Source organism: Lontra canadensis, unplaced genomic scaffold (assembly GCF_010015895.1).
Source record: "Lontra canadensis isolate GAN:19392208 unplaced genomic scaffold, GSC_riverotter_1.0 scaffold125, whole genome shotgun sequence".
NCBI lineage: Eukaryota > Metazoa > Chordata > Mammalia > Carnivora > Mustelidae > Lontra > Lontra canadensis.
In genome coordinates this window covers 136,464-162,935 of record NW_022631119.1, presented here as the reverse complement: position 1 = coordinate 162,935, position 26,472 = coordinate 136,464, and the positions used below count along the sequence as shown (strand labels likewise).

Sequence of the window (26,472 nt, the reverse complement as noted above, 5' to 3'; positions counted from 1 at the left end):
CCTAAAGGTATTTATTAATCTCACTCCGGCAGCACCAACGGTTTCCCGAAAACAAATAAAGTGTTCAGCCAAGTCTGGCTCTGGGCCTGTGGTTGTTGCTGGGCTGCCGATTAGGTGGCTGTCCCTGCTGCCAGGAGGTCGTTTCTGTCATAAATTGGGTGGCGCTGTCCTGTGTGTGCACCTGTCGGCCTTCAGGTTCTTAGGTGTCCCTCCATGGCCCTCAGATAAATATAGAGCATTTTTGGGGGGGCACCTGGGTGGCTCAGTTGGTTCAGTGTCTGACTCTTGGTTTTGACTCATGTCATGGTCCCGCAGTCATGGAATCGAGCCCCACTTTGGGCTTGTGTGCTCAGTGTGGAATCTGCTTCAGATTCTCTCTCCCTCCCCTCTGCTACTCCTTATACTCTCTTTCTTTCTCACATAAATAAATAAAATCTTAAAAAAAAAAAAAGAGCATTTGGGAAGATGTCCCCCCAGATGCAGGAGGGTGGGGGTCCCAGTGCTTACCTGCATTGGTAAGGGGCTGGGCAGGCACTGAAGCAGGCTCCCTGCAGAGCAGAGAGCCCGATGCGGGGCTCGATCTCAGGACCCTGAGATCTGCTCCCAGTGTACCCCTTTGTACCTCTTCAAGGTCTTCTCCTCCTCTGAGCCAGATCTGCCAAGAGTCCATGAGCTTCCTGGAGTTTGATAGGGAAGAAATCGATATTTTTTAAACGTACTTTTCTAGGCTAAGCAAGGACATTATTCTCTCTCTTTTCCTAGCACCCTGCCCTCCCTTGAGTAAAGCTGGGGTGGAAATGTGATGCTGTTTCTCTGAAACAGAGATGGTCTTTGTGAGATTTAAAGGACATTGCCACGATGTTCCGTTTTAACTAACTGGCCCTTTGCATAAGGGCTGGCCATTCAGTGTCTCTGGGCTCAGGTTCCCCTCTTGTACTGGTACCTTCTGGGCTAGAGAAGGGCTGGCCCACCGTGAGGCTTACCGGGGCAGAGTGGGCTTGGGAAAGACCGGAGGGGCTGGGCCTGGTGCTATGAGGCAATAGAGAGTGGTGGGGACAGTGGCCAAGTGCAGAGCATGTGCTCTCTCTGGAGGGGCAGCCTGCCGTGTGCTTCAAATGGAGGGGAGGACTGAGTTTGCTAGGGCTGCAGATTTTTATTTTTGTTTTTGTTTTTGCAGAAGATAGAGATAGAGACCTTTTTCTTTCCTTTTTTTTTTTTTTTTTTGAATGTTCCAATAGTTCAATTTTAAATATTGGTGCATAGTTCAATGGGAGGTGGGGGGTTGGGAATAACACCCTGAGGACCAAGTGCACAAGCTTTCCCTTGACCTCGAGTTTGTATCCCCTGGGCCGGAGGGTCATGAAGCTCTGGGCCAGGGGCGACAGGGGTAGCGTCAGCTGTAGTAAGAGTGACTTGAGGTCAGTGGCTGCTCACATGGTCAGTTCTTATAGAGGCTGGTGTGTGTCTGTGCTGTGAGGTATGGGAGCCCCCTTGGCCTTTGGGGCCCATAGTAACTTTGAGGCCTGCCTTCCTACCCTGGCTACACTGGGATCAGATGTCCTGCCAGATCGGCTGATCTGCTGCCCTTGCTGGTGGCCACAGGAGGCCACCAGGTGGTACTTGCAGGATTTGGGGTCAGATGGATTAAGGTCAAACTGTTCCAGTAAGTTCTCTGAAGCTGGTACAAGTCTTTGATGCTTGTCAGTGTGGCTGTTCAAGGTGGGGGCAAGGGAGGAGGGACAACTATTTTACTGGAAGGCTTGGGAAAAAAAGTTACACCAAAGCAAATGGAGTTATGTGGGTCAGCATTCAAAATTCACCTGCATCTTTAAGAGAAAACATGGACGTTAAAGAAATTTTGGACTTGAAGCAAAGAAGCAAGCCATGGTCACGGAGGAGCTAATTCTTTTTTTTTAAATAAAGGTTTTATTTTTTGACAGAAAGAGAGAGATCACAAGTAGGCAGAGAGGCGGGCAGAGATAGAGAAGAAGGGAAGCAGGCTCCCCACTGAGCAGAGAGCCTGATGTGGGGCTTGATCCCAGGACCCTGGGATCATGACCTGAGCTGAAGGCAGAGGCTTTAACCCACTGAGCCACCCAGGCGCCCACGTAGGAGCTAATACTTAAGGTGGAAAAGGTCTCAGCAGCTCCGAATTCAGGGAAAGAAGGTGTGGGTGTAGTCAGTACCCTCGGGAAATAATTAAATGTAGCTTTCTGTCCCCGTTCACGCTTGTTGGGCTGATCACTCATGGAGTCAGTGGGACGCCTTCTCATTCTTGACTTTCTGCAAGTGTGTGCATTCTCTTTATGAAAAACCCAAGGGAAGAGGCCTTTCCTTGGAGATCTAGGCCAGAGGGAGGCCATGGAGAACGTAGGTTGGAGACATGGCTGAAACACCCTTCTATCCCTTCCTACTTGGCCTTAAGGACTGTTTTGGCTCTAACCTCAGTTATTGGGCCATAAGGTTCTCAGAGGAGGTTTGCAGTCAAGGGGAAAGTGAGAAGAAAGCCATGTACTTCCAAGGCGGCCCAAAGAAGTGATTTGTGGAAAGACCACCCAGATGCAGAGCTTCAGTATTGAGGAGACCGAGGCTCTGGTTTTACTTCCTAATTTGGGCCAGCTGATTCTATTTTCATATGTTACCCTGGGCTCTTTCCTCCGCCTGGACACATACATCATACTCAATTGATTCACCTTATTTGAGAAGTCCCCTTTCACCATCGAGTCTTTGAAAAATCATTTTCTGTGCTAGAAGCAGCTTATACTCTTGGGGTTGGTTTCCCATTCCCATTAGTCCTCATACCCAAAGGTTAGCATTGTAGAGACTGACCCTTAAGCCCACTCTGCACCCCCCTTCCCCGGCCACAACTTTTCCAGAGTGACCCACCCAGAGGTCCATGTCCAAAGAGCAGCTCGCTGATTTGTTGCAAATCCTAAATCTCAAATTGCTGAGTCAAGAGGGAAAAGAAGTGGCAAATCGGTATATAGAGATGCAAAAAATCCAGTTGGCCTATTTAGAGGCTCTGCAGATACTTGGATGCGGGTCTTAGGGTGTAAATTGTTGTATTTAAGTTGGATCTACTCTGTTGCTGAGAACCAGTCCCTCCACCCCCGCCACTGCTTCTAGAGAAGTGGTCTTTGCTATTCATTTTTCATCAACTGAAATTTGTTGAGCCCCCACCATGTGGAAAAGACAATGCCAGTTCCCAGGAGAAAGAGAATGAAATAGAAGGCAAAGTTCTTGTTCTCCATCATAACTTCTGTGTCCTTTGTTAGTCACGGGCCACAGTTTGCCTCAGAGCTTCCTGGCAGGCCCTATGAAGAAGGGACTGTGACTCACACATATCAGACCCATTGGTTCCACCAAAGGCAGACCAGTTGCAAAGAAGAAGCTCTTCCCAGTTTCTTTCCTCATGTCCTTGTGGATGTGACCGGCTAGTGAATCAGTCACATTCTCAGAAACACCTGAGAATTTTACAGATTTGTGCAGATTTTACAAGCGACAGATTGTGACCATTAGTGTGTAATGAAAGCAATTCATGGGGTTGCTGTGGTGTTATAAAAAATAAATATCTGTGGGGTGCTGGCTGGCTCAGTCGGTAGAATGTGGGACTCGATCTCGGGATTGTGAGTTCGAGCCCCATGCTGGGCATATTCTAATTCAAAATAAATGAAGACTCTGCCTGGTTCCACGCACAGAGCTCCTAGAACCCTTGGAACCTCGTGTCTTCTGTGTGCTAATGGGGGAACAGGACCTGCAAAATGGAACTTTTTATTTATTTAATTTTTTTTTAAATATTTTATTTGTTTATTTGACAGACAGAGATCACAAGTAGACAGAGAGGCAGGCAGAGAGAGAGAGGGGGAAGCAGGCTCCCCGCTGAGCAGAGAGCCCAATGCGGAGCTCGATCCCAAGACCCTGAGATCATGACCTGAGCCGAAGGCAGAGGCTTAACCCACTGAGCCACCCAGGTGCCCCCAAAATTGATCTTTTAACCAGGAAGACCAAACCTGGTGAGAGGATTGTAATTTATAGCACCACCCCTAGACTTCTGGGGAGGGGGCTGTAGATGGAGTTCAGTTGCCAATGGCCAATGATTTTATCGATTGTGCCCACATAATGAAACAGGGCAGCCTGCCTGCAGCCCCTCACAATGAGCTTTGGGAGCTTCCATGTTGGTGAAGACATCGAGGTGCTGGGGGTGTGGCGTCCCTGGAGAGAGCAGGGAAGCTGCTCCCGCTCCTTGGCCTGTGGGTTTGTTCCAGCTGACTGCTCTTAAGTTGTGTCCTTTAAAATAAATCACAGTAAATGTAAGTGAAGTGATCTCCCGAGTGTTCTGAGTCATTCTGGCAAATTACCATAGAAGGGTGTCGGGAGAACCTTGATTTGTAGCTGCTTGGTCGCAAGTAGAGGTGCTTCCCCCCAGCCTTGTGACTGGCCCCTGACATGGGGGCAGTCTTGGGGGTACTGAGCCTTTAACTTGTGGGAATTGAGTTTAATTGAATTAAATGCTGGGCACCCAGTTGGTGTCAGAGAATCAGAATAGGAGAGTTGCGAATATTACTCTTTTTAAAAAAGCTATTTAAAAAAAAAAAAAGGGATGCCTGGGTGGCTCAGTTGATTGAACGGCTGCCTTCGGCTCAGGTCATGATTCTGGGGTCCTGGGATCGAGTCCCACTTCGGGCTCCTTGCTCAGCAGGGAGACTGCTTCTCCCTTTCCCTCTGCCTGCCACACCCCCTGCTTATGCTCATGTTCTCTCTCTGACAAATAAATAAAGAGAATCTTTAGAAAAGTAAAAAATAAGCTATTTAAATGCAATCAAATATGTTGGGATATATTGTATGCGTGGCCAAGTTTGGTTTGTGCGACTTTTTGTTTTAGTTTTATGTATGTGTATGTGTATACTGTGTTGTAATAGAAAATATATTTGTTACGGGTAATCGTGCTACCTCCCCTCCCCACCAAAATCCCCAAACCAATGATATTTGCCAGACTGAGCTTCCAGTATCTCATTTCTCTACTGGGAAGCCCAGATGTGTGAAGAGTACTGAGTTGTAAAAGGGCAAGTGTCATCCTATTTGCAGCCAGGATTAAGCATGGCTTTTTCTGAGGAGGCGTGGCCTAAGTTTGTAGGTCAAGGAGAAGGAGTTCAGTGATGGGCAGGGGAGAGCGAAAAGAGGGAGGAGTATACCTATAAACACATCATGGGGAGAAATTGATGAGCTCCAATATGTGGCAAGGCCAGGAGAGCCCCGGCGCATAGGGAAGACTGTAGGGGAAGTGTTTTTAGTATTTTGCTTTCTGGGGAAAAGGTGAACAGGCGGTGAGCAAAGTGAGCCCATGACAAGTGACAGGATTTTCATCAGCTGGCGTGGAGAACGTGATCACGTACTCTTTCTCCGGCTGGCTGGAGCTCTTGGCTGATGACCCTCAGATGTCCTCATCCATGAAAGGAGGAAGTTCTAGTAGCTGGTCAGAGGAATGACTGAGGACCTGACGGGTTGGTTCATGGGCATGTGCCCTCAAGGTCTGGCTCAGGACTTGGTTATTCTTTTTTCTTTTCTTTTTTTTAGATTTTATTTATTTGAGAGAGAGAGAGCATGAGAAGGGGGAGGGTCAGAGGGAGAAACAGATTCTCTGCTGAGCAGGGAGCCTGATGTAGGACTCAATCCCGGGACTCCAGGATCATGACCTGAGCCTAAGGCAGTTGCTTAACCAACTGAGCCACCCAGGCGCCCCAATGACTTGGTTATTCTTGCCAGTGTTACTTTTGCGTTGATTCCTAATCCGTAAAGTGAGGGGGCACCTGAAAAGTCTTCTAGCAGGTGTCTGAACTTCCTCTTTGAGGACTTGGGTGAAGTTCATACCTTCATATTGCTTACACCATTCAATTCTAGGGATCTCATTTTACTAATCCAATTTGCCAGTTAATGGATATCTGGATTTTTCCCACTTTTTGTCTTTTACGAGTTGTGCTACTGTAAACATCACCTACACATCTTTGTTGGAATGTAAGTTTTCATTCCTCTCACATAGATTTCTAGGAGTAGATGACTCGGTTGTATGATAATATGTGTAACATTTTTATTAATTTTTTTTTCAAAAAAGATTTATTTATTTGAGAGAGAGAGAGAGTGAGCGAGTGGTAGGAGCGGCGGAGGGAGAGGGAGAATCTCAAGCAGACTCCCCACTGAGCGCAGACTCAAATGCAGGGCTCAATCCCATGACCCTGAGGTCATGACCTTAGCTGAAATCAGGAGTTGGACATTTAACCAACAGAGTCACCCAGGTGCCCCAGATAGTTAACATTTTTAGAAACTACCCAGCTGTTTTCCAAAGAGCTGTGTTATTTATATTCAGCAGTGTGTGAATTCCAGTTTCTCTACATCCTCCTCAATACTTGCTATTGTTTCTTTTTTATTACTGGTATTACTAGCATTGCTATTACTAGTCTAATCTCTTTTTGGTATTATTTATTTATTTGCTTTTTTTTTTTTTTTTAGATTTTATTTATTTATTTACAGACAGAGATCACAAGTAGGCAGAGAGGCAGGCAGAGAGAGAGGAGGGGAAGCAGTCTCCTGCTGAGCAGAGAGCCCGATTCGGGGCTCGATCCCAGAACCCTGGGATCATGACCCGAGCCGAAGGCAGAGGCTTTAACCCACTGAGCCACCCAGACGCCTCAAGATTTTATTTATTTATTAGAGAGAGAGCGTACAAGGAGGAGGAACGGTGGTGGGAAAGGGAGAAGCAGGCTCTCTGCTGAGCAGGGAGCCCAAGTGGGGCTCGATCCCAGGATCCTAGCATCATGATCTGAGCCAAAGGCAGACACTTAACCAACTGAGCCATCCAGGTGCCCCTGAATGAGATTTAGAATGAGATTTTTTTTTTTTTCTGATTATGCAGAAAAGAGTTATCAGAGCAGGCCTGAGACAGCTATCCTTAGAAAGTCCACTTGCAGATTGGCCCTTGGCTGGTGTCTGGAAACTTAATTTCAGGATAGTTTCCACCATTTCCAGAACTGATAAGAGGGGCTCACTGTGCCTGAACTGTTTGCACAAGCAATGTGGCTTATGTTGAGCACCTGCTTTCCTTCTAGGGGTCTGGAATTTTGGAACACACTAGACACAAGTGCCTACTTGACCAGGCCCCAGTAAAAACCTAGGGCACCATGGCTCTAATGAGCTTCCTGAGTAGATAGCATTTCACACGTGTTGTCAAAACACTGCTGGAGGAGATCAGCATGTCCTGTGTGACTCTCCTGGGAGAGAGGACTCTTCGTAGCTTGTGCCTGGTTTCTTCCAGACCTCACCCCATGTACCTGTCCCTTTTACTGTAATAAATCAGGGCCATGAGTACAACTATTTTATGAGTCCTGTGAGTCCTCCTAGTGGATCACTGAATGTGGGGGTAATCTTGCAGACACTGTTGAAGACTGTCTTTCCTTCCTTGAAACATCTTGGCCTTTAACCAAATCATTTGAATGTAAATGTAATGATTTATTTCTGATTTCTACTCTGTTCCATTGCCTGTTCTTAGGTCAATACTACATTGTCTTGATTTCTGTGGATTTATAATAAGTCTTTAAAATCTGATAGCATAAATCCTCCAACTTTGTTCTTTTGCAGAATTTTTTGGCTTCTAGATCCTTTACATTTCCATATAAATTTTAGGATCAGTTAATCAATTTCCACTAAAAAGCTCACTGGGATTTTTGACTGGAACTGCAGTGAACGGATAGATCAATTAGGGAAAATCAACACCTTGACAATAGTGAATCTTCCAGGGGCACCTGGGTGGCTCAGTGGGTTAAAGCCTCTGCCTTCTGCTCGGGTCATGATCCCAGAGTCCTGGGATCGAGCCCCGCATCGGGCTCTCTGCTCAGCAGGGAATCTTCCTCCCCCTCTTTCTTTGCCTACCTCTCTGCCTACTTGTGATCTCTGTCTGTCCAATAAATAAATAAAATCTTTAAAAAACAATAGTGACCCTTCCAACCCATAAACATGGACTATCTCTCCATTTAATACACAGTGTTGGGGCGCCTGGGTGGCTCAGTGGGTTAAAGCCTCTGCCTTCGGCTCGGGTCGTGATCTCAGGGTCCTGGGATCGAGCCCCGCATTGGGCTCTCTGCTCAGCAGGAGGCCTGCTTCCTCCTCTCTCTCTCTGTCTACTTGTGATTTCTGTCTGTCAAATAAATAAATAAAATCTAAAAAAAAAAAATACACAGTGTTTTGCAGTGTTTAGTGTACAAGTCATATGCTTATTTTGTTAAACTTATTTCAAAATATTTTACTCTTTTTGATGCTATTGTGACTGAAATTGTTTTCTTAATTTCATCTTAAGAGTGCTCATTGCTGGTCGTGGAGGTAAAATTGATTTTTGTGTATTGTATCCTATGACCTTGCTGAATGTATTAGTTCTAGTATGGGTTTTGTGAATGCCTTGGGATTTTCTCCATACAACATCATGTCATCTATGAATCACATTCATCCAAGAATATGAATAAGGACAGTTTTACTTCTTCCTTTCCAATCCAGATGCCTTTAATTTCTTTATTTACCTATTGCCACTGGTTTGAAGTTCTAGTATATTAGTGATTAAAAGTGGCAGAAGTGGGTATCATTGCCTCGTTCCTGATTATAATGGGGAAGCATGTCTTTTACCACTAGTACAATGTCAGCTTTGGGTTTTCATAGATGCCTTTTATTGAGTTCTGTAAATTCTCTTTTATTCCTAGTTTGTTGAGAAATTTTTTTAAAATTTCATTTATTTATTTGACAGAGAGATCACAAGTAGGCAGAGAGGCAGGCAGAGTTGGGGGCGCAAAGGAGGCTCCCTGCCGAGCAGAGAGCCCGATACAGGGCTCGATCCCAGGACCCTGAGATCATGACCTGAGCCGAAGGCAGAGGTTTAACCCACTGAGCCACCCAGGTGCCCCCCCCTTGTTGAGAATTTTTATCATGAATCTATGTTGGACTTTATCCCACCTTTCTTTTGTATCTGTTGAGAGGACTATGTGTTTTTTTATCCTGTATCCTATTAATGTAGTATGTTACAGTAATTGATTTTCAGATATTAAACCAACCTTGTAGTCCTGGGATAAGTCCCTCTTGGTTGTGGTATGTAATCTGAGTTATGTTAAATGTTGCTGGTTTTCGCTTGCTAATATTTTGTTGAGGATTTTTGCATATATATTCATGAAGGATGTCAGTTTATTGTTTTGCTTTCTTTTGATGTCCTCCTCTGGTCTGGGTCAGGGTAAGACTAGACCTCATAGAATGAGCTGGGAGCATTATCTCCTCCTCCATTTTCTTACCCATTTCCTTTCAAGAGGATAATTGATGGTCTTTTTGGGGTGGCTGGGAGCAGTTCCCTCTTCTCTTCTCAAAGCTAATTCTTTGTAGGGGTGTCTTAAGATTCACGTCTGGCAGCTCAGTGTATCAGCGACATCCCAGGTCCCTTTACTGGCAGGCGTGGCTCAAGACGGGCCGGTTGCTGAGCATTTTGGAGACATCTGGTCACCTCTGGCCCTCATACCTGCAAGGGAACCCTCAGAACTTCCTTATGAGGCCTGGGAAGCCTGCTCCCCCAGCAGCTGGGCAGCTTGGCTGAAGGCACTTTTCTCCCCCTTCTCTTCTAACAGAGTAGCTACGAACCAGAAGGTTCGAGAGCAGGTGCGCCTGGAGCTGAGCTTTGTGAACTCAGACCTGCAGATGCTCAAGGAGGAGCTGGAAGGGCTCAACATCTCAGTGGGAGTCTACCAGAACACAGAGTAAGTGGGGGCAGTGCTTTGGGACGAGAGGGATGGACCAGTTTGAGGACTGAGCGTGGCGTAGGAGTCAAGGGGCGAACAGATGGAGTTTGTTGGAAATACCTGGGGAGTTGGATGATAAAGCATCCAATTGTCCTTGGACCCCTTGTGACATAGTTTTTGGGAAAAGCTGTGTGGCTGGGTCAGGATGAAGAGAGGGCATCTCTCACGTAGCTTTGCCATGAAGATGCCCTTGTGGTTGGATCTGAGAGTCAGCCTGCTGGGTTGGGGGGCCTGTACTGCCTGCCCTTCTTCCCCGTCAGCCTCATCACCATGCACGGGGCCTGCCTGGGTCATTCTGTGGATAGGACACAAAAACACTCCAACTGCTTGACAGGGATCCTTGACATCAAAGATTAAGGGGACCCAGGTGAGTTCCCTGAGGAGACACTTCAGAAATGGGCCCCAGTACATATTTGAGGAACAAATACAGTAATTCAGAAGCCTCCCCTGGGCAGTGTTTGTGGGAGAGCGGTATTGAGGTGGGGCCTTCAGAAAAGCTCAGAAAGTCTTCCCCAGGGGAGCTACCTCTGAAAGGGAGGTGAAATCACTTCTAGAAGCTCTTTGTGGGGAAGTGAGATTTCTCAAAAGGTAGGTGAGTGCCAGGGAAAACTCAGTAAACAGTCCTTTGGTTTCACAGAAGGACGACATTTGGGAACCCGGAGTCCCCTTTGGAATGTGCTTTTCCTGATTGTCCCCAAGCCTCTGTGTGGTGCGTGGGGTGTTTTTCAGGGCTGGAGGGAAAGCATCAGTGTGTGAAACCTCTGCTCTTCCTTCTGTGATGTCTAGGTGTCCTGGCTCACTCACCCATGGGCTCCCAGTGTGGTTTTGAACACCAAATCAGAACACCCAGTAAGAGGCTTCTCCCAGTCTCCGCTGTAGTATTAAATGCCAGTGTTCTGCCCCGAGGTCGAAGTTCCTTGAGTAAGCGAGGCAGGGCCCAACTTTGCCAGCAAATGAAGGATGTTTCATATTCCCACTTGCTGTCCTGGAGTGCGGGGAGCCCCGCCTGCAGAGACGGGCACGAAGGGCCCTGCGTGATTTCAGCGTGGCCCTCGCTGCCCAGGCGGTCCCCTGTGCCATTGGGAAGAGGGGAGAGAGAGATGTGCAGGTTCGTACTGACGCCTTGGGTTTGCCTCTGCCCTCTTCCTATTTTCAGAGCAGAAGGTTTCTTTCTAAGCACAGTGCATCTTTAAACATTTCTGTGAGGCGGGCCTGGAAGAAGAGGTCGGGCTGGGCAGATGAGAAAACACGAAGCTGGAGGTCATGGAGTTTTGTTAGCGCGGGGTTGGGGCTGGGGTGCCCTGGGTGCTCTCCCCAGTCATGGGGAGAACAGGCCTTGTCTCCAGCCCCAGTGGGGTGAGGGCAGGAGGGTGCTGGGGCCCAGAGGAGAGAGGCACGGTCCCTCCTCTCTCCCTTCCAGTAGCGTCCAGCTTTCCCTGCAGGCTTTGGGGATGCCACGCACACCCAGGGTTGGATCGCGCCTGCTTTTAGAGCAGCCCGTGGTTTTCTCTCGGCCGCAGAGACAGTTTCGGCTTACAGTTGCATTGTCCACTCCCCCTGCCCAGCATTCCTGGCCTTCTCCCTGGCTGGGCTGAGCGGCCCCAGGAGGTCTCCTGTTACAGGTCAGGGAGCTAAATCTCTGTTTGCAAAACACACAGCCTGAGCCCCCTTTACTTCCTGTTAGCCCTGCCCCTGCCCCTAAGAATGTAGACTCAGGGTGACCTGTGGGGGAACTGGGTGGTCAGTTGGGGCGGGAGCTATGTGGGGGGTGTGACCCTGGGCTGGAGCTAGGGGCATTTAGGTGTCAGAAGGAGCCCCGGCCCTCAAGCCCTTCTCCGTGCAGGTGCTGGGACACCAAAGGGGATAACACCCCATCAGAGGAGGCCCTGCGAGGGTTCAGGTTGGAGGGTGCAGGAGAGGTGGGACCTGCCCTGGTGGGGAATGGGGGAAGGAGGGTGGGGATGGGAGGTGATGAAGGAGGTCCCCTGGCAGGGTGGTACGCCCAGGTTGGGGAGCAGTGCACACCCCAGACCCAGACCCTGCCACATGGGAGGTCCTCAGTGAAGTCAAAGAATGGTGGAAATCGAGACCTGGGTCAAGGTGGTAGGCCTCCTGTGTTAGGCTGTGTAGTCCAGAAGTCACAGGGCTCTGGGATTGGGCTTAGAACAGAGACAGGCACATGACCAGTGGCATCTTTATGGAACCTGAAGTGGTGTGTGCAGGATTGGCGTCTGGAGGTGGGAGGTGCTCTGAGCTGGGCTGCTGGGTACAGAGTGGCTGGGATCCCAATGTTCACATACCTTGCTGTGTTCCTTACAGGGAGGCATTTACGGTCCCGTTGATTCCTCTTGGCCTGAAGGAGACCAAGGATGTTGACTTCTCTGTCATTCTCAAGGTAAATCTCAAAGCACTGGACACTAGACTCACTGTTTAAAAAGACAAACTAGGAATTGTGTATCCCTTGCAAGTGGCCTTAGGCTCAGTGGGGCGAGTGTCATTTGAGTTCCGTAGGGCGCCCCTGGGCCCCTCAGCAAGACAGTGTTGTCTGTCTTCCTGTGACCTCACACCGTCTTTGGTCCCTACAAGGTGCAGGCCCTAGAAGGCAAGTTAGAAACCTGGGTCTTCCCTCCCCCGGAGGCCAAGCCAGAGATGGTACGTGGAGGACATGCTTTGGAATTTTAAAATTTTACTCTATTTTAATTTTTTCTTAAATTTGGTAACCAGTGTAGGCCATGTTTATGGTAGAATTGCTAATTCTTTCCCCTGACATTTTATTATGAAAATTTCTAAACTTCAAGAAAAACTGAGAGGATTTTGCGGTGAATCCCTATATACTCAGTACCTAGATTATGCTGCGAACATTTTGTTAAAGTTATCTTTTTATCTGTCTGTGCATTCCTGTATTGATAGACCAATCCATCCTGCTTTTTGATATATTTCCCAATAAATCAAACATGTTGGTTAACTATCTTTAAATACTTGAATAGCTGGAAATTATGAGTTGTTTTTTTTTCCCTCCATGAATTTCTGGAAATCCAGCCTCTTCTTCTCTCTCTCCCATCCTCCTCCTTTCCCTTCTCTTTCTGTTTTTTTTTTTTTCTCTCTCTTATTTTTAAAAAAATCAGCTTTTTTTTTTTTTTAAGGTTTTATTCATTCATATGAGAGAGAAGAGAGTGTGAGTGAGAGCATGAGCAAGGGGGAAGGTCAGGGAGAAGCAGGCTCCCTGCTGAGTGGGAAGCCCCATGTGGGGGCTCGATCCCAGGACCCTGGGATCATGACCTGAGCTGGAGGCAGACGCTTAACCATCTGAGCCACCCAGGTGCCCCGTCATTCTGAGTTTTAGTGAATCACCTCCAGCATCCATTTAGGAGGAGAAAGGGGACATGGGGTGGGAGGTAGCCCCTGCCTGAGCCTCGCAGCACGGGCACGGTGGATGACAGTTAACCCCAGTGTCGTGAAAGATGCTTCCAAGTATTATGTTTCTTTTCATAGCAGTCCTTTTAGTTGACTCATCTTGGACTACTTCTAGTTTAGAGAAGAAAAAAATTATATGCACGTTGGTCGTTATAAAATCTGTCCTTTTAAAAGCAGTCGGTTCGTGCTTTGAAAGCTTGCTGCCCTTGACCTGCATTCTGGAGCTGAGACTGTGAGTGTGAGCAGAAGCTCTTTCACTCGGGGACTGCTGCCTTGTTTACATCTAGATCCCAGTCCCTGTCAATTTGGGGTTTATTTTGGAGCTTGAGAAGGGACATTGGTAGTCTCACAAGACTCAGGATCACACGAGATTTGATTTTCTGGGTAGAAAACAACCCAAGAGCTGCAGCTTTGTGCCAGCTGTTTCCAGGCTGCCAGAACTTACTTGAGTCTGTGAGACTCAAGACAGTCCTTGGGACTGGGGAGATGTCTTTAGATGCTTTTGTGGAATGGTTTCTTTCTTTCTTTAAGATTTTATTTATTTGTCAGAGAGAGAGAGAGAGAGAGAGAGCACGAGCAGGGGAACAGCAGGCAGGGGGGGGGGCAGCAGACACCCCGCTGAGCAGGGAGCCCGATGTGGGACTTGATCCTGCAACTCCAGGATCGTGACCTGAGCTGAAGGCAGACGCTCAACCAACTGAGCCCCCCAGGTGTCCCTGTTGAGTGGTTTCTTTAGGATTCCATTTGTTGCTTGGCACCAAGGCCGCAAGAGTGCAGGCGTGTTACAGGGATACTTGGAGCAACTTGGAGCTTTCTGGACATCTGCAAGGATCCGAACGAGTCACGTGCTGGATTCTACATTAAACTCAGTGGAAAAAAAAAATCACATGTTGCCGGCACGGCCAAGTGCTCTTTAGCTGAGGCTTCCAACCATGTCATTTTAGCCTAAAAGGGACTCTTCAGATGTCAGTCATAGGAAAATGAGCACATGTGGGGACATTCTGCCCCCCCCCCCCGCCGCCGCCGCCCTCGTGTGTGCTGGAGAGTTCCAGGCAGGTGCTGCTGGAGTAGCCCTGCCGGCTTAATGAGCACAGCTCCAAGTGCGGCTTGTCTTGCTCGTCTCTGTGTGTGTCCGTGTAACACTTCGTGGTCAGCAAAGCTTCCCGCTGTGATTTGGTTCTATTTTTAAATAAATGAGCTTTCCAATGACCTCATTAAAAGGCACTGTCAAGGGGCACCTGGGTGGCTCAGTCAGTTAAGCCGCCTGCCTTTGGCTCAGGTCATGATCTTTGGGCCTGGGATCCAGCCTCAGGACCCCACTCTCTGCTGCCTGCTCAGCGGGGAGCCTGCTTCTCCTTCCCTCCTATCCCCCCCTCCCTCAAATACAACTTCATTTTTTTTTAGATTAAGAACAGGGTTGAAAAACATTTGGAAAAATGCCAAGACAGGGAACGCTCCCTCCCAGCCCCACCCACTTCCCCCTGAGCTCAGTGACCTGCTCAGCGCTTAATCTTTGGACACTGGGGCTCCTTCTCTATCAGGGACCTGACTTATGAGGCTGTGTGGCTCTTCCCCTCCTCCCCTCCGTTACGGCTTCACGTGGTGTCTGCTTGCAGTAGGTACTGAACCTGGTGGCTGTTAATTTCATTCTTGGTGTTTTGTTTTGTTTTTTTTAAGAGTTATTTATTTATTTGACAGAGAGATCACAAGTAGGAAGAGAGGCAGGCAGGGGGGCGGGGGGAAGCAGGCTCCCTGCTGAGCAGAGACCCCCCCCCCTCCCCCCATGTGGGACTTGATCCCAAGACCCTGAGATCATGACCTGAGCCAAAGGCAGAGGCTTAACCCACTGAGCCACCTGGGCCATCTCAGTCTTTCAGCAGCTTCCAGATGCTTGCTCTTGTCCCCAGCCCACCAGTGAGCGTCTGCGCACTCCGCCCAGTATTCTCTTTGGATCAGTTTCTAAATGTGGATTTGGTGGGTGGAAGATACACACAACCTACTTACCACCAGAAGGGGTCCCGCCTTCTTTCCTAGCCTCTGTGTGTGACCGCTTACCTTCCCGCACCTTGTGTTACCCTGGCTTTCATTCCCCATTTGGATTTTTTGTGGGATCTTTCTGATTTTTGTGAAAGCAGGCAAGATAATAGCCTACTATGGTTTGCGTTTCTCTGATCAGTACTAGAGTTGGATACATTCTTGTGTATGTTTCTTTGTCCTCTACCGCTTTTGCCTGATTTCAAAATGACTTTCTGCCCTCTGTCTGCTTTTCCAGAGTTTTGCTCTTCTTACAGGATTTCTTTTACGTATGAAGGATAATAACCCTTGGTTCCTTGGTTATATATACCGTAAATATTTCTTTCAGTACATTCTCTCTCTAATTTAACTTGTTACACAAGCACTTTAAAAGTTATATATATATCAGATATATATTTTTATATATTTATATATGATATATATATTTTTATATATTTATATATATCATATATATTTTTATATATATCATATATATATAACATATATATTTTTGCCACTAAGATTTTCTGTTGTTGAATCTACTGGTCCTTCCCTTTATAGTTGTGCCTCGAGGACATGTTTAGAAAGGCACCCTGCACACCAAGATGGCATAAATATTTTGCTATTGTTTCTCCCAGTTGTCTTGTTTCATATGTTTTTGCCTCAGATCTTTAATCTATCTGGAATTACTTTTGGGGGTAAACAATGAGGTATAAGGCCATCACTTTTTATTTTCACCAAATGGGTGGCCAGTTTCCCGTGAGCTCCGTGTAAAGAAGCCATCCGTGGTGCTGGCTGGTGTCCACTTCCCTCTGTGACCCCTGTGCCCCTACCCCCATCTCCCCTCCTCCATCCTGCTCCGTGCCATGGAGGCCATCACAGGCTGGAGGGGCTAGGAGGACTGGAGGTTGGGATATCTACTCTGCAGGCTGCTCAGCTGGCTTCCGTTTGCATTCCTGAGGGATGGGCCTGGTGGCTTTGGCGCCCACCTCAGGTAGTCCTCTCTCCAGATTTTCAAAGCTCCATTTCCTTCTTGACCTGGGATTCTAATGGCCCTGGAGGTTCTGCACCATCCCTGTGGTTTCCCTTAACCCTGCCCATACCACTGTCTTAGCCCTTTCCTTAAATTCACATCGGACACAACATCTGTGGGTGCCACCTTCCTCCTGTCCGGACCTGCTGGGTGCTCAAGCCTTTCCCTCTTCTGTGGAATGCTGGCTTTTGTTGTACACCTGATTCTCGAGTCCGCTGCCGTCTGTTTCAGATCCGTGGCTGGTTTCATTGTCTATCCATTGCTCATGGTGTAATCCCTATGCGTTTTAATGGCGATTAGAGCAAGCCTCCTTTATGACCATGCTTTTCCAAATGTTCTGACTTTTCTCCCACATTTTTACTTCCATATTTTGTCAGGTTTCCCCAAAGTAGTACTTCTGGGTTTTGATTAAAATTTCATTAGATTCCTAGCTTATGTAGGACAAGATTACCATATTGCACATTTTCATCTATGAACATAGTATTTCTAATTGTTGATATGTCAACAAATAGCAGATTTTATGCAGGGCAGGGACCATGTCTGTCTTATTAAAAAAATGATTTGTAACACATAGGGATGGATCTGGAGAGTATAACGCTAAGTGAAGTAAGTCAGTCAGAGAAACATAAATACCATATGATTTCACTCCTACGTGGAATTTAAGAAATGACAAATGAAAGAAAGAAATAAGAGATGAGCCAAAAAACCAGACTCTTTTTTTTTTTTTAAGATTTTATTTATTTATTTGTCAGAGAGAGAGAGAGTGAGCACTGGCAGACAGAGGCAGAGGGAGAAGCAGGCTCCCTGCCGAGCAAGGAGCCCGATGTGGGACTTGATCCCAGGATGCTGGGATCATGACCCGAGCCGAAGGCAGCTGCTTAACCAACTGAGCCACCCAGGTGCCCCAAAAACCAGACTCTTAACTATAGAGAACAAACTGCGGGTTCCTGGGGTGGGATGGGGGGTGGGGGTGGGGTGGGGTGGATGAAACAGGTGAAGGGGATTAAGAGCACACTCACTCATGAGCACTGAGTAATGCATAAAGTTGTTGAATCACTATATTGTACACCTGAAGCTAATATAACACTGTATGTTGACTATACTTGAAATTATTAAAAAATGCCTTAGCGAATACATGAAAGAATGAAATAACTTAAGCCTTTCAGTAAAGTTCAATACCTAACTGCTTAGTGAATTCAATTAATTTTATCCCTGGGCATATTGTACTTTTGTTGAGGGGGTACAATTGGGAAATTATTGTTTCCCTGTTATATTTTTCTAACTGTTTATGGCTTATATAGGAAGGGAGGACTGTTGGGACACCTGGGTGGCTCAGTTGTTACATGTCTGCCTTCAGCTTGGGTCATGATCCCAGGGTCCCGGGATCAAGCCCCACATTGGGCTCTCTGCTCCTCGGGAGGCCTGCTTCTCCCTCTCCTGTTCCCCCTGCTTGAGTTCCTTCTCTCGCTGTGTTTCTCTGTCAAGTAAATAAAATCTTAAAAAAAAAAAAATTAAACAGAAGCAAAGACTGTTGATTTATATCTATTAACTTTGTGGCCATTTCACTGAATTTCTATTATTTTAGCAGTTTTTCAGTTGGCGCTCTGGGTTTTGTAAATACGTCATTATTTTGTAATATATGTATATGTATATATATATATTTACACAAATATATATATTACTTTTGCTTCTTCATTTCTAATATTTGTCTTAATTTGTTGGCTAGAGAACTTCAGAATTATGTCATATAATAGAATTATGTTATGTAGTCCTTGTCTTATCCTTGATGTTTACAGTAGGTTTCAGCTAGATTTTTTTTTTTTAAGATTTTATTTATTTATTTGACAGACAGAGATCACAAGTAGGCAGAGAGGCAGGCAGGGAGAGAGAGGGGGAAGCAGGCTCCCTGCTGAGCAGAGAGCCCAATGTGGGGCTCGATCCCAGGACCCTGGGATCATGACCTGAGCCGAAGGCAAAAGCTTTAACCCACTGAGCCAGCCAGGCGTCCTCAGCTAGGTATTTTTTATTGTACTACTTAGTAGGATAACATATTTAATATTTAAACATATTTATGTTTAATCTAGCCTAGGAATGTATTCAGAATTTATGAAAATTCTCTTTGACTTTTGTGAGGTTAACGTAAAGTTTTTTTTTAAACTTGAGTGTAATTTGTCTCCTGATTTTAAGAAAATTTTGGCCAGTGTCCACAGCAGAAGTTGACAGAACAACGTGCTGTCCTGGAAAGGAGGCAGTTTCTCTCATCCCTGAGCATCTCCTGAGTGGTGACCCCTAACACTGCTTTTGGGGATGTCATCGTAGACGCCCGAGATGAACTTTGCCCTCCAGATCATTTTCACTGGGATTTAACCTCACTAATATAATTGTAGTGGAAGATCGTTTCAAATTTTACAGATGGTCATTGTATTTGTAGAGGAGCTGTTTCCAAACATTAGCACTTTAAAGTCATAAAGAAAATCTGTGATAGCATCATAAAATGAAAGGAAAAATTGGGTAAAAATGACCAAATTGAAAAATAGAAGGAACTCTGCATATCCTGGGGCCCAGTGAGGCATCTCAAAATGTGTGCTGAGTTGGTAAACAGAGGTGTCCGTACGGGGGACTGTAGTCATATTATCTCTGATCCCAGAAACATACAAGTGACTTCAGTGTCCAGCAGGAAGAGGTTAAGAATATCATGGTACATATTAGCTGGCACAATTTGGTGCTCGATTTATTTGTTTAGTAAATGAGTTGTACACACATTACGTTGGAAGATTACATAATCATTAAAAGTCACGTTATAGAGCAGGGGTTGGGGGGCTTAGTTGGTTAAGGGTCTGACTCTTGAATTTGGCTCAGGTGGTGGGACTGAGCCCCGGGTCGGGCTCTGCACTCAGTGGGGAGTCTGCCAGAGAGTCTCACTCTCCCTCGCGCCTTCCCCTCTCTGCTTTTGCACTCTCTCTTTTTCTCTAAAATAAATCTTTTAAAAAAGTTTTCTTAAAGTCATGTTTTATTTTGTGGCATAAGAAAATGTTTGCTACATTGCAAATTCAAAAAGAAAAACACAGCAAGGGGCACCTTGGTGGCTCAGTTGGTTAAGTGTCTGCCTTCGGCTCAGGTCATAGTCCCAGGGTCCTAGGATCGAGCCCTACATCAGGCTCCCTACTTGGCAGAAAGCCTGCTTCTCTCTCTCCCACTACCCCTGCTTGTGTTCCCTCTCTTGCTGTGTCTCTCTGTCAAATAAATAAAATCTTAAAAATAGAAGTGCAGCAAATGTGTATATTTGTTCAATAGAACCCCGTTTTTATAAGACAAGGGTGTATGAGAATGTGTGTGTGTGCATATGTGTGTGTGTGTGTGTGTGTGAGTGTATGCACTGAACATACAAAAAGCAAGAGGGGTTTTAGTGTAGAAAACATGTAATGAGAATCTTCTGACAGACCCCTGAGAAAACAGTTGAACACGTCTGTCCTCCACTTTCTGGTAGCCAGGGAGAGCCAGCATGTAGGGCAGATGCTAGCCAAGAAGCCACTCGATGCCCCTTATACTATTTTTTTTTAAAGATTTTATTTATTTATTTGACAGAGAGAGATCACAAGTAGACAGAGAAGCAGGCAGAGAGAGAGAGGGAAGCAGACTCCCTGCTGAGCAGGGAGCCCGATGCGGGACTCGATCCCAGGACCCTGAGATCATGACCTGAGCCGAAGGCAGCGGCTTAACCCACTGAGCCACCCAGGCGCCCCCCCTTATACTATTTTTATTTTTGTTTTTTCCCCCATCGTACTTGCCATTCTCTGGTATATGATGTAATTTTCTCATTTTTTTTTAATACTTATTTTTTGAAAGTTTTATTTATTTATTTGAGAGAGGCAGAGCAGGAGCGGTGGGAGAAGCAGGCCTCCCCGCCGAGCAGGGAGCCCAATGTGGGGCTCGATCCCAGGACCCTGAGATCATGACCTAAGCCCCAGGCAGGTGCTTAGTGGCTGAGCCACCCATGCGCCCCTAATTTACTTATTTGTTATGCCTATTTCTTAACTTTCTCTGCCGCCTTGTGAGAATAGAAGCTCCATGGGGGAGAAATCTTTGTTTTGTTCACTGATGGAGCCCAGGCTCTACGAACAGTGCCCGGACGTGGCAAGTGTGTGCCATATGCCCGAATGAGCTCACTGAGTCTTCCTCAAATGCTGGACTGGGGACCCAGTTAGGGGGTCTCATTCAGGTGCTTCCTTTGTGGAAATGCCCAAAGCTGCTCTCACAAAGGTTCTCATCGCAGACCCTGAGGGAAGTAGCCATACAACAGTCTCCAGACATGGGTTTCCTTTTCCGGGAAGGCCCTGTGCCCAGGTACTGAAGGCAGCCCACAGGATGAACGCCGGCACCCCTGAGTGTCTGGGATGTTTGCCAGAATTATTCACCGTATTGTCACTTACACAGTCACTTGAGTGTGACGTAAAGACATTGTATTTTATTTATTTATTTAAGACATTTTATTTATTTAAGAGATAGAGAGAGCACAAGTAGGCAGAGCAGCAGGCAGAGGGAGAGGCAGGCTTCCTGCCAAGCAGGAAGCCTGATGCGGGGCTCGATCCCAGGACCCTGAGATCATGACCTGAGCCGAAGGCAGACACTTAAATCGACTGAACCACCCACGCGCCCCTATTTTATTTATTTATTTTTAAGTAGGCTCCATGCCCAAGATGGGGCGTGAACTCATGACCCCGAGATCAAGGTTGGGTGCTCTACCAACTGAGCCAGCCAGGCGCCCCCACAAACGTGTTTTAAAATAAGAAAAAAACAACTTCCATTTTCCTTTTAACTGAAGCAACAAAAGGAACATTTTTAAATACACATGCGGTTCAGAAAATAAATCCCACCATCCGGAAAGTCACTGTAGCATGTAATCTCCTGGTTGTATGAATTCTACATGTATTTTTAAACCAGGGAAGGGGGGCACATTAGACATTTCTGTTTGACCTGTTTATGGTTTGCACTGACGCCTTACAGGATCTCATCTTTTGCTTGCAGGATTTTATCCTGGAGCATTACAGTGAGGACAGCTACCTGTATGAAGACGAAATAGCAGATTTGATGGATCTGAGACAGGTGAGGTGTTGTGTGGTAGGGAGGGGAGGGCAGGGCGGGGAAGGGAGGGGAGGGCAGGGCGGGGAAGGGAGGCGAGGGTGGCCGCCAGAGTTTGTTGCGACTTCAGATCCTATTACAGAGTCACAGGTGGTTGGAGGTGATAGGGAGGCACTTTCAAAACCATCCTTAAAATCTGGCCACCATGGGGGGTGGGGGAGGGTGGCGGGGGACAGACATGCCCTCGGCACATTTGGGGCTGGATTCTGGGACTCCTGAGCCTGCCCCAGCCCCTTCCCCCACACCTCGTGCTCACGGTAGCAGCAGCAGGGGCCCAGGCCCTGCAGGCATAGTGCGTGTGACACCTGGGGTGGCCGTGCACTGGGTCCTCATCTGCCACCCCCACCCCCTATCCGGTTCCCTTTCCCTCTAGGCTTGCCGGACGCCCAGCCGGGATGAGGCCGGGGTCAACCTGCTCATGAGCTATTTCATCCAGCTGGGGTTTGTGGAGAGCCGGTTCTTCCCGCCCACCCGACAGATGGGGATCTTGTTTACATGGTAGGTGACCCAGCCGCCCCCGCCCCCCGCCCCGCGGCTGCTGCCCTCCTCTGCATCCCCCGCCCTCTCTTTCAAGCGGTCCCATTTCTCCAGGAGAACCTAGATCAACGGGTGTTTGTTTATGTATGACAGGGATCCAAGGGGAGAAGTCTCCAACAGACCGTGGCTTCTGGCTTCTCGGATCAAGGGAGCCGAGGAGAAGAGGCAGTTTTTTATGTGTGCTCACTTTATCGTTGGGGAAACACGGGGGCTCTGAGGTGGAATTAACAAGAACAAAGATTCTTGTCCCAGATGGGACAGGGGGTGAGATTTGGGTTTTGTCCCAGTGACAAAGGCAGCAAACAGAAATAGATCTAAGCAGAGCATTTGATTCTTCTCCAGAGTTGGTATTTTCAAAGGTTAGTGCTGTTTAAATGCTTTGGAGATGCCGTCCCTCTTCCCTGAGGGTCCTTAGCACGGGAGAAACAAGAGTCAATCCTAAGAGCCTTGGGTCATATTCGAGCCGCGTTACATCACTGCTGGTGGCTATGAATGCTGTCCTTTTGAAAGGACAGGCGCATGACTTTTGCTATAGATGCCTTAGCTGCCTACTCAGAGCGAAAGGGTAAAGGTGGTTTCTCCTTAGTGTCGAATTAGGATGAATCTCCACGTCTGCCTCCTGGTTGACGGGTGAACTTTGAAACAGATCCTGAGTCTTTTAGACTTGAGGAAGAACAATGAGGGGTTCATAATTGCTGTGTTTCATTTAGGAGAGGACATACACGTATTTTGGAGGAGGAGAGTGGGGTGGAGGGCAGAGGGAGAAAGGGAATTTTTTTTTTGTTGTTTTTAAGATTTTATTTATTTATATGACAGGCAGAGATCACAAATAGGCAGAGAGGCAGGCAGAGAGAAAGGAGGAAGTAGGCTCCCTGCAGAGCAGAGAGGCTGATGCAGGGCTCGATCCCAGGACCCTGAGACCACTACCTGAGCCGAAGGCAGAGGCTTTAACCCACTGAGCTATCCAGGCGAAGATTCCCGAGAAACGGAATCTTAAGCAGGTTCCACGCCTAGCAGGGAGCCTGACTTGGGGCTCGATCTCACAACCCCAAGATCATGACCCAAGTTGAAATCAAGAGTCAGACACTTAACTGACTGAGCCACCCAGATGCCCTAAGAGGCGGCTTGTATTTTTAAAAAGATTTTATGTATTCGTTTGTCAGAGAGAGAGAGAGAGGGCACAAGCAGGGAAAACAGCAAGCAGAGGGAGAAGCAGGCTCCCCGCCAAGCATGGAGCCCAATGCAGGGCCCGATCCTAGGTCTCCAGGATCATGACCTGAGCTGAAGGCAGACGTTCAACTGACTGAAACACCCAGGCACCCAAGAAGACATAGTTCTAATACACCTTACTTTTTAGAACAGTTTTAGGTTCACAGCAAAATTAAGAGATTTCCCATATGTATTCCCACATTATCACCCAAAGTCCATAGTTGACATTGGGGCTCACTCCTGGTGGTAGGCACTTCCTGGGTTTTGACCATGTGTAAGGACACATTGCCATGTTACAGGACCACATGGGGGAGTCTCACTGCCCTACAGTCCCCCGCCCCTCAACCCTGGCATCTACTCATTCTTTGTGTCTCCATTGTTTTTGCCTTTTCCAGAATGCCAAATAGTTGGAATCATAAAGTATGTAGACTTTTTCAGGTTGGCTTCCTTCACTGAGATATCCCATGCATTTAAGTTTCCTGCATGTCTTCTCACAGCTCGATAACTCATTTCTTTTTATTGCTACATGATATTTCACTGTATGGTTTTGCTGCAGTTTGTTTGTCCGTTCACTTTTGGAAGGACGTGTTGGTTGAGAAGCCTTCCTTTAGCGTGAGGTTGTGATGAGCCCATTGGCTTGCTTGGAAATGAAAGCTTCATTGCATGTGCACCCTTGCCTTTTATCATTCAGGAAATGAATTTTGTCTGCTTTCCCCCCATAGCGGCCTTCACCAGCCAAATAATTCATGTTCTCAAAACCTGTTTCCTTTAAATAGGTACGACTCGCTCACTGGGGTTCCGGTTAGCCAGCAGAACCTGCTGCTGGAGAAGGCCAGCATTCTGTTTAACATCGGAGCTCTCTACACTCAGATCGGGACCCGGTGCAACCGGCGGACCCAGGCTGGGCTGGAGGGTGCAGTGGATGCCTTTCAGAGAGCCGCAGGTGTGTCTCCAGAAAGGCTGCTGGGATAGCGTCCTGTCCCCATGGGGGTGGCGGCTCTGGGTACTGCAGCGGAAAAGGGTCTGTGGGCCTTCCCCAAGGCACCGGCTTCCCCAAGACCCAAGTCCTATAAGGACTGGAGGTCCCCGGGCTGGGTGTAGTGGTGAGTGTGGCTCTGGGGTATCCGAGTGTCCTGCATTGCTCTCCTGCAGCAGGGCCTGTGGCTGGCAGGGTTGCTGTGAGGAGTGGTGGGGGAAAGCAGGCACATGGCACAGACCACAGGACAGTGCCCCTAGTGGACTAAACACCGCGTTCCTGTCTGTGCCAGTCCTCATCACTCTGCTGTGGGGAGTTACTCCCAGCAGGGGCCTCTGCTCTGCAAGGCCATGAAAAACTCTAGCTGTGTCATTTTGACTGATCATGAACATGAAATCGCTGACCCTTGGAGGGCACGCCTGGGTGGCTCAGTCTGATAAGCCTCTGCCTTCAGCCCAGGTCATGATCCCAGAGTCCTGGGATTGAGTCCCGCATCGGGCTCCCTGCTCAGCAGAGAGCCTGCTTCTCCCTCTGCCTGCTGCTCCTCTCTCTCTCTCTCTCTGACAAACAGAGAAATAAAATCTTAAAAAAAAAAAAAAATCCCTTGGGATAAAACAACATGCTAAGATCCCATGTGGGAGTGGATTTCTTTCACTGTACATCCTTTCCTGGGCTCATTTTCTTCCCAAAGAACCTAAAGCGAGTGTGCTTGGAGACCCATCTCTAAGACGACAGCAGTACAGACAACATGAAGCGTAAGAGCAGGGGGGGAGCAAACCCCAGAGGGGAGCAAATAGCCCGCAGCTGCTGCCATCTGTCCACGGGGCATCTGGGGCTTCGCAACAAAACCAGAGGAACCAGTCAGATGGGATTCATGTTAGAGATTTTATTTCAGCCTCTGGTTGATCGTCAGCCCTGTGACAGTTACTTTCCTAACGTATAAAGAAGTCAGCTAAGGGGCACAGCAGGAAAATTTCCACTGGAGTGGCTGGGTCGGTCTTCCCTGAAGGCTTGGGGGAAAGCCCTGAATTCCATCCTGACCCAGGTGTTAGGCGGGAACGTGTCCCTCGGAGAGCCCTTCCCTCACCCTGCCTGCTTCCTGTTCTCACCTCCATTAAATGCCTGGTCATGTACGGAAGGCCTCACAGGGGCCCAGGTGAGACAGCAGTAAATAGGGAGCAGGCTGGTTTTCTCGCTTGATACGGAGGTAAATATTTTAGAAAAGAATCTTTTTTAAAAAATTTTTGTTAAAATGCACGAAAGAAAATGACCGTCTGTAACTGATTTCAAGTGTTCAGTTCACTGGGATTAAGAACATTCACGGTGCTGGGCAATTCTCTATCACCAGAACTTCGTCATCTGCCCAGACTGAGACCCTGGGGGTGCCTGGGTGGCATGGTGGGTTGAGCGTCCAACTCTTCATACCAGCTCAGGGTCATGGGATCGAGCTCCGTGTTGGGCTCTGTGCTCAGTGTGGAGTTTTAGATTCTCTCCCTATGCCCCTTGACCTTCCTGTGCACACACTCATGCGCTCTCTCTTTCTTGCTCCCTGTCTCAAATGAATAACTAAATACAATCTTCAGACTGAAACTCTGTACCCATGAAACTCTATTCCTTCCCCCTGCCCCTGGCAATCTTTTTCGTTTCCTTGAATTTGACTCTTCTGGATACCTCGTCTCCCAGAATCATACAACATTTGCCCACGTGACTGGTGTATTTCACTCTGCGTAACTTCCATGTCCATGTTTTAGCATGTGTCAGAATCTCATTCCTTCTTAAGCCTGAAAAATATTCTGTTGTTTTGTTTAACCATATGTTGATGGACATTTGGGTTGGTTTCTACCTTTTGGCTGTTATGACTCATGCTGTCGTGAATGTGGGTGTACGAGTATTGGTTTCCATCATTTCCATCTGCTTTCAGTTCTTCGGGGAGTATTCATATGCAAGAAGGGAATTGTTGGATCTTAAGGTAACTGAGAATCAGATTTTTCACAACGTTCCAGAACACGTTCTGTATTTTTCCGTCTCTCCTTCTTGCTTTTGAGCAGCATGGTGAAATCGATAGGACCCCTGTCTAATGTGAAAAAAAAATTTCCGATTGTAGGGGTTTTAAATTACCTGAAAGAGACATTCACTCATACTCCGAGTTACGACATGAGTCCTGCCATGCTCAGCGTGCTGGTTAAAATGATGCTTGCACAAGCCCAAGAAAATGTGTTTGAGAAAATCTGCCTTCCTGGCATCCGGAATGAGTTCTTCGTGCTGGTGAAGGTGGCTCAGGAGGCTGCCAAGGTGAGCCCTCCGAGGTCCCGTGACTTCCGTGGGGTGGGCGGGAC

General features: G+C 47.4%; 1 protein-coding gene across 1 annotated transcript in view; it reads left to right on the top strand.

Annotated features, from left to right (window-relative positions):
• RHPN2 (rhophilin Rho GTPase binding protein 2) overlaps positions 1 to 26,472 on the top strand; it is a 57,687-nt gene that overhangs the window by 16,836 nt on the left and 14,379 nt on the right. The window contains exons 3-8 of the mRNA XM_032841741.1: positions 9,645 to 9,773; positions 12,135 to 12,210; positions 21,301 to 21,378; positions 21,788 to 21,912; positions 23,937 to 24,103; positions 26,241 to 26,428. Coding sequence (XP_032697632.1) covers positions 9,645 to 9,773; positions 12,135 to 12,210; positions 21,301 to 21,378; positions 21,788 to 21,912; positions 23,937 to 24,103; positions 26,241 to 26,428 — 763 coding nt within the window. The remainder of the gene's footprint in view (positions 1 to 9,644; positions 9,774 to 12,134; positions 12,211 to 21,300; positions 21,379 to 21,787; positions 21,913 to 23,936; positions 24,104 to 26,240; positions 26,429 to 26,472) is intronic.